This window comes from Hypomesus transpacificus, chromosome 26 (assembly GCF_021917145.1).
Source record: "Hypomesus transpacificus isolate Combined female chromosome 26, fHypTra1, whole genome shotgun sequence".
NCBI classification, from domain to species: Eukaryota; Metazoa; Chordata; class Actinopteri; order Osmeriformes; family Osmeridae; genus Hypomesus; species Hypomesus transpacificus.
In genome coordinates, this window is record NC_061085.1 from 1196689 (window position 1) to 1213408 (window position 16720).

Consider the following 16720-nt stretch of genomic DNA (forward strand, 5'->3'; position numbering starts at 1 on the left):
GAAGAGGCGCTTACGGGCCGGTTTGACCACCTTTTCCGTGTGAACAGACCAGGTGAGGTCGTTGCTGATGTTCACCCCGAGGAACTTGAAGCAGCTGACCTTCTCCACTTCAGATCCATTGATGAGTAGGGGTGCATGCTCCTCCTCCTGCCGCCTCCTATAGTCCACAATCATCTCCTTTGTCTTGCTGATGTTGAGAGAGAGGTTATTGTCCTGACACCATGATGTCGGGGTGTCAACCTCCTCTCTGTAGGCTGACTCGTCACTGTCAGAGATGAGGCCCACGATGGTGGTGTCGTCAGCAAACTTAACAAGGAGGTTGGAGCTGTGCGTTGCCGCACAGTCGTGACTGAACAAGGAGAACAGGAGAAGGCTGAGCACACAGCCCTAGGGGGTGCCTGTGTTGGTGATCAGTACGGATGAGGTGCGGTCACCGATTCTCACCACCTGATGCCTCCCCGTCAGGAAGTGGAAGATTCACTTGCAGAGGGAGTACTTAGTCCCAGGTCCACAAGCTTGGAGACCAGTCTGGAGGGGATGATGGTGTTGAATGCTGAGCTGTAGTCAATGAACAGCATCCTCACATACATATTCCCCTTGTCCAGGGGGGAGAGAGCGGTGTGCATAGTCAGAGCGATGGCATCGTCTGTAGACCTGTTGGACCGGTATGCAAACTGCATAGGGTCCAGGGTGGGGGCAGCGAGGAGCAGATTAATGATTTGACTAGGCGCTCGAAGCACTTCATGATGATAGAGGTCAGTGCTATCGGGCGATAGTCGTTCAAACATGTGACCTTGGTGTTCTTGGGCACAGCGATAATGGTGGTCCTCTTGAAGCAGGTGGGGAGTACAGACAGGTGAAGGGAGAGGTTGAAGATGTCACTGAAGACCCCTGCCAGCTGGTCAGCGCAGCCCCTGAGGGCCCTACCTGATATGCCGTCTTCATAAATAATTAGTATGCATACTTATTTAAAATATACAGAAATATCAGTTGTAAAATGTTACAAAAAAAACTGACCCATCGCAACCGATGCAAGCACACCTCACAATATACCCAGAAATGGTACCCTCTCTAGTTCCAATATGAAAAGGCATTAGAACTGTTCTTTTGAAGCCAAGAAAAATCAAATGTCAGAATTCAGGGTGCATAGTTAACCATTTGATGTTTTTTAGTTACACTGTAAGTACATACATGAAGGGCTGCAACAACTAATCGATTAAATTGATTAAAATCGATTATTAAAAGCGTTGGCAACAAATGTCATTATCGATTTGTTGTGTCGCGCGACTATTACACCACTCAATAAGTCGCGGAGATGTTTGAATATATACAGTGCCCTCCAAAAGTATTGGAACAGTGAGGCGAATTCCTTTATTTTTGCTGTAGACTGAAAACATTTGGGCTTGACATCAAATAATGAACGTGAGACCAGAGATCAACGTTTCAGCTTTTATTTCCAGGTATTTACATCAGGATCTGATGCACAACTAAGAAAATATCACATTTTGTTTGAATCCACCCATTTGTCATGTGAGCAAAAGTATTGGAACAGATATACTTAAAACATATTTAAGTGAATAAGACTTAATATTTAGTTGCAAATCCTTTGCTTTCAATAACTGCAGCAAGTCTGTGACCCATTGACGTCACCAAACTTTTGCATTCTTCCTTTTTGATGCTTTCCCAGGCTTTCACTGCAGCCTCTTTCAGTTGTTGTTTGTTTTGTGGGGTTCCTCCCTTCAGTCTCCTCTTAAGCAGGTAAAATGCATGCTCTATAGGGTTTAAGTCTGGAGATTGACTTGGCCAGTCTAATACCTTCCATTTCTTGCCCCTGATGAACTCCTTTGTTGTTTTGGCAGTGTGTTTTGGGTCGTTATCTTGCTGCATGATGAAGGCTCTGCCAATCAGTTTGGTTGCATCTTTCCTTAAATTGGCAGACAAAATGTTTCTGTAGACTTCCGAGTTCATTTTGCTGCTGCCATCATGTGTTACATCCTCAATGAAGATTAATGAGCCCGTCCTAGAAGAAGCCATGCAAGCCCAAGCCATGACATTACCTCCACCGTGTTTCACAGATGAGCTTGTGTGTTTGGGATCATGAACAGTTCCTTTCTTTCTCCAAACTTTAGCCTTTCCATCACTTTGGTAAAAGTTAATCTTTGTCTCATCAGTCCATAAAACTTTGTCCCAGAATTTTTGAGGTTCATCTCTGTACTTTTTGGCAAATTCCAGCCTGGCCTTCCTATTCTTCTTGCTAATGAGTGGTTTGCATCTTCTGGTGTAGCCCTTGTACTTTTGTTCATAAAGTCTTCTGCGAACAGTAGATAGTGATACCTTCACTCCTGCCATCTGGAGGTTGTTGCTGATCTCACTAACAGTTGTTTTAGGGTCTTTCTTTACAGCTCTCACAATGTTTCTGTCATCAACTGCTGATGTTTTCCTTGGTCTACCTGTTCGACGTCTGTTACTTAGTACACCAGTAGTTTTCTTCTTCTTCAGGACATTCCAAATGGTTGTACTGGCTATGGCCAATGTTTCTGCAATGGCTCTGATTGATTTTCCATCTTCTCTAAGACTCACAATTGCTTGTTTTTCACCCAAAGACAGCGCTCCGGTTTTCATGTTGTTTTCACCTCTGAATACAGTCTGCATAGACAAAACCTATCTTACCCAATCTGAACCTGAGTGTAGACATTCAGTGGTATTTATTGATTGAATAATGTATGTAATAGGACACACCTGGGCAACAAAACACACCCGTCAGTCATATGTTCCAATACTTTTGCTCACGTGACAAATGGGTGGGTTCGAACAAAAAGGTGATATTTTCTAATTTGTGCATCAGATCCTGATGTAAATACCTGGAAATAAAAGCTGAAACGTTGATCTCTGGTTTCACATTCATCGTTTGATGTCAAGCCCAAATGTTTTCAGTCTACAGCAAAAATAAAGGAATTGGCCTCACTGTTCCAATACTTTTGGAGGGCACTGTATATATTTTGTATTTAGTTGAGCGCGGAGCAGAGCGGAGGTAGAGGAAAGACCATCGGAGAAACGTTGTTGAGTAACGTTGTTCTGAAACACATGGCGGAGGCAGAGAAATCAGAACGACCTAAGTCATCTAAGGTGTGGGAGCATTTCACACTAAATATATCGAGTGTGTTAATTGACCGAGGTAAAGTCAGTTTCATATTGTCTCACATTCAAAAGACGCTACTTTGCACCGCGCGTTAGGAACCGGGTGAATTACATATGACTAGTGCCTGTCCTGTAGCTACATTTATGGAGATAACTCTTTAACATTTATCAAGCATTGACTAAAGCCTTGCCATTACTAATGTTTAGGGATGGGTATCGAGAAACGGTTCTTGTTTAGAACCGGTTCCCAGTGAACCGATTTCTCGGAATCGTCAGCCAAATTCTTTAACGGTTCTCTGTGCCGCTGCGCGAATTTTTATAGTTTATCAGGCTGCAGAAAACATGGCAACTAGGCATATAAGGTTGTATTTCACACGACAAAATGACAACAACTCCACTTAGAACGCGTGTAAAAAGTATATTTCGTCGAAGGGAGGAAATACAACAAATATGAAGAAGCATTTGAACACACAGCATGGAATGAAGTTACTGGAATGTCATGTGTTCGATGCATGCAGCAGCGCAGCTAACGTTCGCGCTTTATCTTTAACTATCCAAGGTAGAGCTAAACTCCTCAAAAGTGATCACAACCACTTGTCACTGTGTGAAGGAATTTGCCTTAATTGTGTATAGTCGATTTAGTTATCTTCTGTCCCGTCGTTTGAAGCATACATTTTAGCTCTGGCATTCGTCTCCCATTATTGATCACTTCACGTTAATTATCGAACGGCGCATGTTATTAGCAAACGTTCGCGTTGTCGTGTTAACCCATTATTAAACAGAGCATATCGATTTTTAATCCATTTTTAAACTTAACATTTTAATTGTTTAACAGAATGGCCGATGTTTGACACTGTCATATATATGATTTAACCTTGGCTGAAAAACGAAGCTATAGCTAATCTATAGCTAAGCTAGCGTAGCTAAAAGAAGTGTAGAAGAAGAGCAACGGAAACATTTTAATGTGTATGTATACATACTGTATATGGTGTGCAGCATTATAGAACATTATATTAAATAAAATTAATGTAAATAAACCCGTTTGGGCTCTTTTTTCCCCCCCTTGCCCAATAAGAATCGATAAGAGAATCGATAAGGAATCGAATCAATAAGCAGGAATTAATAAGGAATCGGAATTGTTAAAATCTTATCAATACTCATCCCTACTAATGTTATAACGTTTAGTAGTAATAACTCATCTGCAACCATTAGTAATTTGTTTGTAATCTAGGTGTTTCAAATTTATTTTATTTTCAATGTATACTATTGTTAAACCTGACATGACACAGATAAAACATTGAAATGCGCTAAAATGACTTTGAAAAGTTACTGATTTGACTACAAAATAAATAGTGAACTGTAACACAGTGTTAATATGCCAATGATCTGCTACAATAACTAATTCTCTGTGAAGAAAATGCAGAAGCCAGCATTCTCAAAATTACTTCATCAAGAAATTCATCTTTGAAAGAGAACTCACTTTAAGTGTCTGGAAGTGAGCAAGGGTCTCTTGCTCATATCCCAGTGGGTCTAATGCTCTCATTAGAAGAATAATGGTCAGCAAACACCCTGCAAAGGAGAAAGGAGAGATTGATCATTTGTATCAATGCCTATACAGTCTAAACAACAGGATTCCTGACTATAACTACAAGAGATAAACCCAAACTAAATCCTTGGAAATTCAGACGATTCCTGGAACAAATAGGAAAGTATTTACTTACAGCCCAATTCCAAAACGTTGGGACTTTGTGTAAAATAAAATAAAAATACAATAATTTGCAATCTCATGAACCCATGTTATTCACAATAGAACATATAAAAACATATCAAGTGTTTAAACTGATGAAATGTACAATTTTAAGAACAAAATAAAGTAATTTTGAATTTGCAAAACCTTCCCTGAAAAATACATTGTCTGGAAGCAAATGTTGCTCTAAAACCTGTATATACCTTTCCAGATGTTCAAGCTGCCCATTCAATAGGCACTAATGCACCCTCATGCCATCTGAAATACAGGGTTCTGAACTGAGCGCTGATAACAAGGCAGTTGGTCCCTCTCCTTTTTAATACGGAAGACGCAGCATCCATGGTTTCCCAAAATAATTTATATTTGTCTAACCACTGAACAGTTTTCCCACATTGCCTCAGTCCATTTTAAATTAGCTTTAGCCCAGAGAAGATGGCAGTGTTTTTGATCATGTTCACATATTCTTCTTTGCATGATAGAGCTCTAACCTGAGCTCATCTGATATTCTATCAATAATGAGGTGACCAGAAGGTCACCAGCTCTCCACCTATTGAGATGTTGTTGGAGCAGCTTGACCATACAGTATGGTACGTCAGTAATGCCCATCATGCAAATACAACTTGTGAGAGGTTCTTCAGGAAAAATCAGGTATTGGGTAAAATCTCAGTTTCTCTTTGATTACTTCAACCAATGACAACTAGAGTACCAAAGCAGTGGCAATTTCTTTAAGACTGCAAGGGAAACTCGGCTTCGCCATAAATGTAAAAAGTGAATGGTCAAATATTTACTATTGTGTTAACAATGATGAACACGTTCATCTCAAAGACGAGTTTGTTCAGATACATATAGTAGTAGGTCGACTGACTCAATTTCCTTCTTATACATTCCCGTAGCGTCACTGTGCATTTCCCTGTTGAAGCCCAGTGTCCATGGACTTAAATGGGGCTGCTTTGAAAAGCTTTTTTCAGTGCTTCGAAACTATACGGTCATTGGATAAATGCTGCGATTATGTCCCGCCCACGGACACTCAGCGTCTCTGGGGGTAAATGGAGGAGTGGTCTGGCCTAGACGCCGGGCTTCTGCGTGATGATTTTTTATTTTTATTTTATTTAACCTTTATTTAACCAGGAAGTCCCATTGAGATTAAAAATCTATTTTTCGAGGGAGACCTGGCCAAGACAGGCAGCAGCATAAAAAATACAGAGTTACAGACAGAAAACACAGAACAACACAGAACAAGACAAGTTAAAAGAAACTACAAGCTAAGAGCTAAGAAACAGGGACGTAGAGTTAATTTAAGAAACATTTACATTTTTGGGAACCTGCCTCTATTTCTTTCATTCAAGATTTAAAAGTAGTCAGTGATATTAGTTCCCTGAGCTTTAAAACATTCTACAACATATTCCATGATGAGGGGGCAGCCCTTTTTCCCATTTCCGTTCTGGCATTTGGAACAGTGAGCATAAAAAAGTCCAGAGATCGCAAAGAATATTGTCCGACACTTCTCTGGTTGATGCAAACACACAGGTAGTTAGGGAGCAGACCGATGAGCAGATGATTGAAGGGTCTGTCGAAAGACTGCATCTCCTTTTGATTGACAGAGATTTTGTACAATTAAAAAGTCACCGAAGCTATTCAAGCTCAGTCCCATCGCGGATTTTGCAACCTAATTTTTGGTATTTGCTTGGCGAAATTGCTAGCCAATTTTTATCATACATTTCATACAATTATACACCACATTCCTTGTTTCAATTTTACCTAATTCCCACATTTCCTTCGAGTTTAATATTGTTTCGTTAGATCGTTCATTCATTTATTCATACAGAAGGCTAGGCTAGTGTCATAGGGGTGAACTAGCCAGTGAAGTAGCAAAATAAATGGAAAATGTATATGATGTAGGCTGAAAATGAGCTTCCCCTATTTGAAAGATCAGTACCTGCCACTGTACCAAAGGTCTGCTGTATTTCTGCAAATGGAAGATTGAAGTAGGCAATGTTGTTGAAAAGCACTTTATCATATTTGCTGAAATAAAAACTTAACATCTTGATTGCCACCACTAAATCTAAATGTTTGACAGAAACATTTAATAAATCTGATATCTGTGGGGATCGCAGGACTATAATAAACATGACCAATCATGAAGGTTGGACCAGCACTAATGATTGGACGACATTCGGATGAAATGCAAAGATTGGACAGGCTACTTGTCTGTGTCTGTCTACCTCCCGGCAGTACTCAAGCAGCACATTAAGGTGTTTTGGTGGAGTGGATTTTAAGGGAGGGGGTGGGATAGTTTGGTTTGAATCCTTCAAACTAAAGCTAAAATTACATTTGCAAAACTTGCCTATTCTGCCTTTAAACTAATTTAATATAACCTAACCCATGGAAAACAAGGTCATTTCTAAGTGATCCTAAACTTCAGAATAGTTGCGTGTTTTGTAAGTACTAAGTATATTTATTGTGTCCAAAAGTTCCACTTGCCATGTTTTACAGAATGGAATGAAAGGACATTTAGTGAAACCGCAAAAAATAAAAATAGAAATACTTCAAAAGAAGCAACTGAATCAAAAGAAAATGTTGTATTACTTTATTTGAAAAGGGTATCAATACTGTGGGTATGAGTAAAACAATGTTATAGAATATAGCTGCAAGCAGCGATGCGGGTTCCTCCGCAAAATGTCAAAATATTATAAACATGTACACTTTAGAAGATTGAGACTTGGACAACAAGAGCGCAAAACGACTTCATGTTTGGCCAACAACAATAGGCTGAATGGGGATTTGAAATCATGAGCATAAGGTTACAAGTCAGTCTCTCCAGCCTGTCTGCTACACACCAACTGCTGAGATTTTATGAATAGTAAGGGCTGAGTATTAACTTCTTATAGGATATTGAAACTCTTCTTGAGTTGATCTCAGTCAATGCACAACTAACAATAGTCATGTGGGCAACTGGGCTAGGGCAGAGCTCATATTCAGCTCCTTGCGAGATTAGCCCGTGACGGTACAGCAGCCGACTCTCTGGTCCCTTTAAACTACACAACATGCACAATCAGGGTGACTAACAAGATTTTATTAACTAACCAACAATAACATTACAAACATCTAACTGAACGAACACAACAACTAAAATCCCTCACACGGCTGTTGTAACCAAACAATTTTCCACAAGTCTTTGCGTTTTTTGACATGCTGCACTGCATGCTGGGTACCCAAGGGTGCTGACGCTGATTATCTAGCTGTGCTGTGCGTGATACGAGTATTAGTTTTTGGTCAACTGCTCTAATTCAATCATATTTTGAAATACCAAGGTGAAATTGTTTGTGGTACTTCAGAATGATTTCATCCTATTTAACTAAACAGATAATCCAAATTATGACAGGCCAAAAGATAATGGCTGGATTCCTACCTACTACCTTATACTTTACAGGTCACCATCCCAGCCCATTGAGTTATTCTCAGTGTTGAATAGTGTCATGTTCAGTAACTGTATTAAAAAGTAAGCTGTTTCTCCTGTGATAAGCGTTGTTAGATTCAGCCAAAGTTGAAACTGCTTGTACATTTCCTATGAAAATGGGACAACGGGATGACTGGGTTGCTGCTGTAAAGAATAACTTACTTATAGTTTTTTAAAAAGGTTGTTTGGAGTGCCATAACTTGTCATGGAAGGGAATTTCAAATCATGCTTAGCATCAGCGGGGATATGTCCTGGCTTAGGTTACTGAAATGAGTTTGTGCAACAAGCAAGGGATCCACCTGAACAATCAATTTACTTCATTAGAGATAACCATTAGCGTTATCTCTACCATGCGTAGACTACAAGTACATTTAGTCATTTTAGCAGACGCTCTTATCCAGAGCGACTTACAGTAAGTACAGGGATATTCTCCCCGAGGCAAGTAGGATGAAGTGCCTTGCCCAAGGACACAACGTCATTTGGCACGGGCGGGAATCAAACCAACAACCTTCTGATTAATAGCCCGACTCCCTAACGGCTCAGCCATCTGACCTCCAGTAGCTAGCTACTGTGGTGAACCTGGCTTGTTTTGCAGTGGTTTACACAGTCTCGCTAAACAGACGATTGGAGTGTTGTGGTGGGCTCAAATAAACACAATTTTTTGTTCCTCATGAAAAATGAGGCATGCAAACCAAGTTTCAGAAGAATTGGAGCAATAAGGTGGAAATGCCATCACTTTGAAAATCGGACTTTTGGGCGTGGCCTGTGGCGCCCCCTATTGTCCGATAAGGCCCATATTTGGTGTGGGGGTACCCACTTGGATGTAGTATCAATGTGCCAAATTAGAAAATTTATGACAAGGGACTTTTTGAGATATTGGGGCGCAAGGAGAAGAAAAATAATAATAAGAATAAGAATACCAACAATAACAATAGGTTCCCTCCTACCGGAGGAACCTAATAATAAGAAGAATACCAACAATAACAATAGGTTCCCTCCTACCGGAGGAACCTAATAAGAATACCAACAATAACAATAGGTTCCCTCCTACCGGAGGAACCTAATAATAATACCAACAATTACAATAGGTTCCCTCCTACCGGAGGAACCTTAATAATAAGAATACCAAAAATAACAATAGGTTCCCTCCTACCGGAGGAACCTAAATACCAACAATAACAATAGGTTCCCTCCTACCGGAGGAACCTAATAAGAATACTAACAAAAGCAATAGGTTCCCTTCTACCGGAGGAACCCTAATAATAATAATAAAACTAACGAAAACAATAGGTTTCTTCCTACTGGAGGAACCCAAATAATAATAATAAAACTAACCAAAACAATAGGTTTCCCTAATAACTAACATATGTGTTTCAACATTTATGTCAGTGTTTAATTGTCTCTCACGTCACATTCATAATTGGTGATATTCTGTTGGCTGGCCGATTTGGCTTTAACTTAGAGTTGAAACTCCACATATGAATTCTGTGCTCTAAGCTGTGTTTACATTAGAACCGAGAGGGGTAATTTTCCGAAGACACGTTCATTTTAAGACCGTCCCTTTGCTCCGTGCAACAAGCGCCATCTAGCGATCTTTACATGTCAGTAACAACATCCCTGTCTGTAGACTCATGGGTCGTTTCGAGGATGCGCTTCTAAAAATGGCTCAGCACCTTTAGTGTTAATGTATTTGGCAATTTACTGTAAAGAACTGGTAGTCGGACTGAAAAGGGGGAAAACCTTTCAAAACGTTAAACAAACAGCCCTATCATTGTTTTGTGGTGCTTCAATTTTAGATAAAGTGGATGATTTGTTGTTGTTCAGAATCAAATGTTACTGTACCCTTTCGCTCTAAACTGTAGTGCGTGGAAGTGCCGGCACCAAAACAAAAGATTCCTGGGGTCTGTCCATCTATTAAAAGAGACTCAATTACTTTGATCTAAATGTTATGTTAGTTACTGCTCCAGATAATTGGACTGTATCTTTATTAATCTGTTTATATGCTAATCCTGTTCATGAAATGATAGTGTATGTTTATGACAATTGGGAAGTGGAAGAGTTTTGCATATTTCTCTGTCTGATGATTTAGACCAGTGGACCAGTGGACCCCCTGTCCTGCAGGACAGGGGGTCCCTGAGGACAGGGTTGAGAACCACTGATTTAGACCAATAGATCTCCTGGCCATGCAGTATAAAAGGGGTACATTTAATTAGTTTGATAGTTTGTGGAAATCCATATATTATCTGTCTGTGTTACCGGCAAATTTAACCAAGTTAAAGAATGCCAGGCTTGGGCAATTCATGCTTGGACTTAACTTCAGTTGCTAAATCAGCCAGCCGAGTTGTGATAGTCCTGACATTAATGTGACATGAATGGACAAAATTTAAGCTTGAAACAATATTCATTGAGATGTTATAAATAATCTGTAACATGTTTCATGGATGCCTATGTATGCCCTTTTCAAATCAAGAGCTACCAAAACATTGGCAAACAATACTACCACTTACATTTATTCTGAGGCTCCAGTTCCTGCAGCTGATTGCAGGACTGCAGCTCAGACTGCAATACAGATGTCTTCTCTACTGACAGGTCACTTCTACTGAGAAGAAAAAAAAACTGTTTATTTTCAGGACATAAACAGACAAGAATTCATACCATACTTATTGAGAACACTGTGCTCCTGGGAACAGTCAAAGCCCTAGAAATTATTGTTAATCATTGCTCTCCCCCTCACATATATGTAACATTACGCTGTGGCGCCCACTTGCGAGCACTCACAATGTGACACTACTCCTTAGAGGGTTAAGAGAGTTCCTTGGAATTCATGACTTGGGAATTGTCCTGACATGCAGTAGTAAATGTAGGACATTATATACACAGGTGTGTTGCTTCATAAACCATGTCCAATCAATTCAATTTCGAGGTCGACTACAAACAAGTTCTAGACCCATCAAGTATAAACAAAGCAAACAGGATACTTCCGACCACCAAGAGTCTGAATACTTATGTACTAGATTCAAGTTTGGGTTATTTCATTAAATCCCAAACATTTTCAAAAACATGTTTTCACTTTGTTTTCAAGTGAAATGTTGATCCATTTACAAGTAAATCTACAACACAATCAAATTAACTAAAAGTGCTTTATGTTTTCTGAAGCCACTGTGATTTTTTTTTAAGTATATGCATGCATACGCGCACTACATATACTGTACATGCACAATAAACACACCTGAAAAGCTCCTGGTCAGTTGCAGAATCTCTACACCAACTCTCAGATCGACCTACAAAACAAAGTGCACTGTCTCAATTGGGTATAGAAAGGGTTGTCTGCAACGCTAAAGTGTAACTCAGGGCAAGCAGGGATACATTTTCAATTGGAGAGACAACATACAGTCCACTCTGGAATTATTTACACCCCTGGTAAAAATGAGCAAAAATGGTTATGAAAATATCACCTTTGGAAATATAGCTTGATGTCACTGGGGGGAAAAATCAAATCTTTCACTGAAATTTGTGACATGCTCTGGTGAAAAGGTAGCCTGACTGCCAGCCCAACTTATCCCCCCCACAAACAAATTTGGTCGGGAAGTTGGGTCTGGGGGGGCACGTTTGGGGAAAAACTATATCCGAACAGGAGCTGTTCGGACCAATGAAATTGTCAGGGCGGGCTTTATACGATGATGGACAGATGATCAACAGTAACTTAATCAACAACGTCTCCAAAGTGCGCTTGGGTTGAATTCGTTTTCAACAAACAACATATTACGTTGCTCTGATTGGTTGTAGGTCTATCCAATTGAGCGAAGAGGCATTTGTTTTACGAGTTCGGTTGAAACACGCCCCATAGTCCCAGCCCAACGGAGAGTTATCAGACTCATATTCTGACTAGAATTATGAGTATGACAACGTCAGGCTAGTGAAAAGGGGCAATTGTCGGCAATCATACATTCATACATCAAATTCCAGGATCCTGCTAACCCTATCCTAGATATGTGTTAACATCCAGTATTTTTGTACTGACTACATTGCACTGTACCTGGCCCGATTATGGTTCAAGTTACGTGTTAAACTGTTTTATCATTATTATGTATTTAGATACATTGTTCTTGTAGCACCATATTGGTACAATAATAGTCCTGGACTTACTGACTTCCATTAAACAGGTTAAGTAACAACATTGAAACAATATTTATTAATTCAAGACAAACGAGTCCATCCCATTGGACTGAGGAACCAGTTTATTTATAAAAAAGGTATTGTGTTTTTGTATTTACTAATCTATTGTTGAATATAGAACTTTATGTCTTTGTTAAAAATAAAAAATATAAGGTGTGCTATTCCCCTGAGTCTTTCACGGACAGAATGGTAGTTCCTGTAGTCCAGGCCTGGACTGGTAATCTGGCATACCAGGCAAATTCCCGGTGGGCCAACGCACTTGGGGCTGATATTGAATATAAATCTTTATATAAACTTAAAATTGGCCAACGACCGGCCCATAAAGCAGGGACAATGGCCCATTGATTAATTTTACATACTGACACTGGGCTGGCCTAATCACATCTCTTAACAGGCTCCACCCCTCCTTCCGACCGATTGTGGTGGGCCGGTCTGAGCAAAAATGCCAGGGCAATTTTTTTGTCCCAGTCCAGCCCTGCTGTAGTCTGTTACAGTACGTAACTAAGTAATTTGTAGGAAATAAGGTCATTTTTTACTCTGGCTCTCAGACAACATGGAACAAGAGCTTAATCTTCAGATAAATGTCAGCTCACAGGACAACAATTGTGAGTAGCAACTTCGGGAAATATTAAACAAAGGTCACAAAAAACAAGAATGTAAGAAAATGAAGCAAAGATCACCTGTATACAGAGCACAATCTCTGTGTATGTGTTTTTCAGTCCAATGCACAGTCAGATTATGTTCATTACTAATGTCCCTGATAGTCCCTGGAGGAAGCACGCAGATCTGATTGTGGGTGAAGGTTCAGACCAAAAACGACAGAAAGACTCTGCTTTATGCGCTGACCGTGACTATATATTTACACACAAGACAGATTCGGACTGCATCAATATATTAAAGTCTGTCTCACCATGTCTCTCAAAAGTGTTTCCTATCTTAATACAGCAGAGTTTGTTTAGGTAAGATGTGCACAACATTTTCACAAATTCTAGAAAGACAAAGTAATGGTAAAACATACACAGTGAGTAGCACAAAGGCCAACATTACAGTGATCAACGGCATGGAAACAGATAGTGGTTTGGATTTGTCTTTAAGGGAAAGGATACCCAGACGGGGCTGTGCTTGAAGCGAGGGTGGACACTTGTCCAGTCCACCTGATGGGGCTGACCATCCAACACCAGTATTAGACCTACAGACAGGGCCTGAGAGGGCAGAGAGGGCAGAGAGGAAGAGCATGGGCACAGCAAACACACAGAGGATGTTGTAGTGTCTACTACTAATAATGATAGGAACTACTCACATTAACTGGTCTGGAGAAAGCCACAACCACCCGCTCATCCTCACGACTGACAAATATACAACTTATCATGTCTTCACGTTCCGCTAAGAAGGAAACATTGTTGAAACTCACCTACCATGAATTGACAATGGATCAATTAAATACAAAAAAATACTGTTTCAGTATACATGGATACAGACACACAGACCTCTGCCGAGCAGCCACCGGTAGTAGAACCAGGCACTCTGGTCGTTTGGGTCAGTAAAGAAGGCATTCTGAACAAGCTCATATTCTGAAAAACATTGTGATTCATATCTATTAAAATAATTGGGTACTTAAGCCGAAAAATAGAATCCTGTGTCATAAAAGATTATATTTCAAGCCAGAGCAGATTTACAGCTACTGGATTACATTGATAGAACTATCTATAGGACTATGGCAATCAACAAATATGCATTAATTCTAGAGGGTCATGCAGTGGCCTGCTCAACAGAGTTCAACAGAGGATGCTGAGAGCAACAACAGAGGATGCTGAGCATAACACAGAATGCAACAGAGGATGCTGAGAGCAACACAGACCCCTTGCTGGACTACCCCTCTCTAGCTGGATAGCTTCTCTTCAGCCCTGACCCCAGGACAGCTTCATCCAGGCAAGGTTTTTCCTGCATAGAGACAATTTTGGCACGCACCAAAGCCGTTTTCCTGAGTGCCAATTACAAATCCCGAGCGATGAAGAAATGAAAGAAAAAAAACGTGTGCAATGCATGTCAGCGAATACGTTCTCAATAGTATGTTTCAAGCAGGCTACAGCTACAGGCTACCTCGTTCTGTTTTGATCAATAGTAATCCAGTTGAAAAGCGTGTCTTCTTGTCTGATCGATACGCAACTGTGAGGTGCGCGAATGGACAGAGTGGCCACTAAACTGTTGTTCCGCTGCGAGGGCCAGCCCGACGTGCACGAATACACCTGTACAAATGCAAATGAAATTTCCACTCAAATTGCTGACAAAAGTTTCATTTACGATTTCCAATGCAGCCTCCATTGGTATTCTTAACCTGGAATGATAATATATAGTGCAGTGTTTCCTCTATGGCTAAATTTCTACCGCCACGGTATCAGAAATCAGGCCGTAAAACATTGTAGGCCGTCTATCAGCAGTGATTGTTAGAGTGCATGTCGGAGAATTGCACGAACACGCGCTTCATACCGCAGTTGAGATTGCGTGTGTGTCCTTGAGAACCGTATGTCGTATAACTTATGCTGTCAGCTCATTTAAGCCAGTTATTGTATAGTCTATAGTTCTTGCTAATTTAAATCAAGTTAACTGTTTTTTTTCGTTGTTTGTATTCTTCCCCTGCTAGCTAAATTGCACATGTCTGTTGATTCGATTGCGATTGCTGCCCTTGCTCAGGTTTGTATTTTAGGTGCATTATTATGCTGAAGTAGTTTTAATTAATAAAAAGTGGGTTTATTGTTATTATTTGCTACAGAATGCTTAGCCTATCAAAATCAAATGAAGCAGGCAGTGTACATGCTTCAGAGTGGCCTACCTTAATCGATAGGCTAGGCTACTGACCATTTACAATAAGTTGTTACGTCAATTATTAATTGGCAGCATTTATGCCATTTAGAACATACTTTATGGGTGCAAGGTGTCTTTAAGTAGCATAACTTTATTGCTTTAGGGGAAATAGGACGAAAATATGTGCAATATTACATTAGCTACGACCGTTTATAACAGTGACAATAATTGTATGAGCCATGGCAAAGGCTATGTTTTGAAGCAAAAGTATGACTTTAAACTTTTGCATCATCAGATGCCATACCCCTAGGTGTCAACTCTGGTCTGGTGGAGGAGAACCCATTGGGGGCCCAGGAAAACAGCTAGCAGCCAGGCAAGTGCAAATATAAGACACTCAGATACTAAAATACTCAAAGCTTCTCAATAGCATTGCCAACTCATTGTAAGGCATACATAAGTTGTTCTGATCATGGCGGGGGATACATATTTGTCAAAACAACAAATGTTGTCATACTAATGCTTTGTATACAACCATTCAAGGTAACATTTGTTATTTACATCAATGTTACAGCTAATCTAGACAAACCACAGTGTATACCAATCATGCTAACTCTTGGAAACTTGTTTTACTTGTCTTTAATGACAGACACATTACAGGTTATGCTCCGGAAGATGGAGACATTAGAGGAGAACCAGCGAGAGGTTCTCCTATTCAGGCGACTACAGGGCAGACACTGAAGAGGTGCCAGTGATGGACCTACAGGCTGAACTCCAAGTCCATTTCGGAACTCCTTGCTGGAGATCTGAAAGAGAGTGGTAGGTGTTTTGAGATGCCATGAACTATGGCTTACACGCAGCGTTGAACATGCTAACTAGGGCTGGGCGGTATGACGGTATATACCGTGCGACGGTAGAAATGCGTCTACCGGGAGAGATTTGTCTATACCGTTTCAACCGCGGTATACTTTATACTATATTTTTGTATTACACGTGTCAATTAAATGTCTGGTTGTTGTATTGTATATAAGCCATCATATAAATCGCATTCTTGCGATATTTAGAATTGTAGTTTATTCTATTTGATTTTCTATTTTCGTTTGACCTGAAGCACATTTGCGTTGGTCTGACGGAATTTTCGATGTGGAGTGTATTTTGTCTTGGTGGACCACATTCATGCCGATGCTAATTACGTATATATTTGATGTCCCATTCTGCAGGTAACCAATTCGATTTGTTGTTCAAGTTTTATGTCTCGCGTTGTAAAATTATTGTAGTAAAATTACACTGGTGGCGTTGCTAGCATTCTTGATCTAGGATGACTAGTGAAGGCTAACTACTTACTGAGAGTGAGGTCATGCCGGGAAATATCAAACTGAAACGTATCGACCAAGCTTTAACCT

At 40.2% G+C, this 16720-nt stretch overlaps 1 protein-coding gene across 2 annotated transcripts in view; it reads right to left on the reverse strand.

Annotated features, from left to right (window-relative positions):
- Window positions 1-16720, reverse strand: part of rabggta (Rab geranylgeranyltransferase subunit alpha) — a 92190-nt gene that overhangs the window by 9891 nt on the left and 65579 nt on the right. Inside the window, exons 7-13 of one of the 2 annotated variants that reach the window (XM_047049414.1) lie at window positions 14006-14089; window positions 13819-13901; window positions 13625-13720; window positions 13199-13304; window positions 11572-11623; window positions 10850-10941; window positions 4619-4707 (exon numbers count right to left, since the gene is read on the reverse strand). In XM_047049414.1, the coding sequence (XP_046905370.1) occupies window positions 4619-4707; window positions 10850-10941; window positions 11572-11623; window positions 13199-13304; window positions 13625-13720; window positions 13819-13901; window positions 14006-14089 (602 nt within the window). The remainder of the gene's footprint in view (window positions 1-4618; window positions 4708-10849; window positions 10942-11571; window positions 11624-13198; window positions 13305-13624; window positions 13721-13818; window positions 13902-14005; window positions 14090-16720) is intronic. The other variant, XM_047049413.1, reaches the window with a different exon arrangement.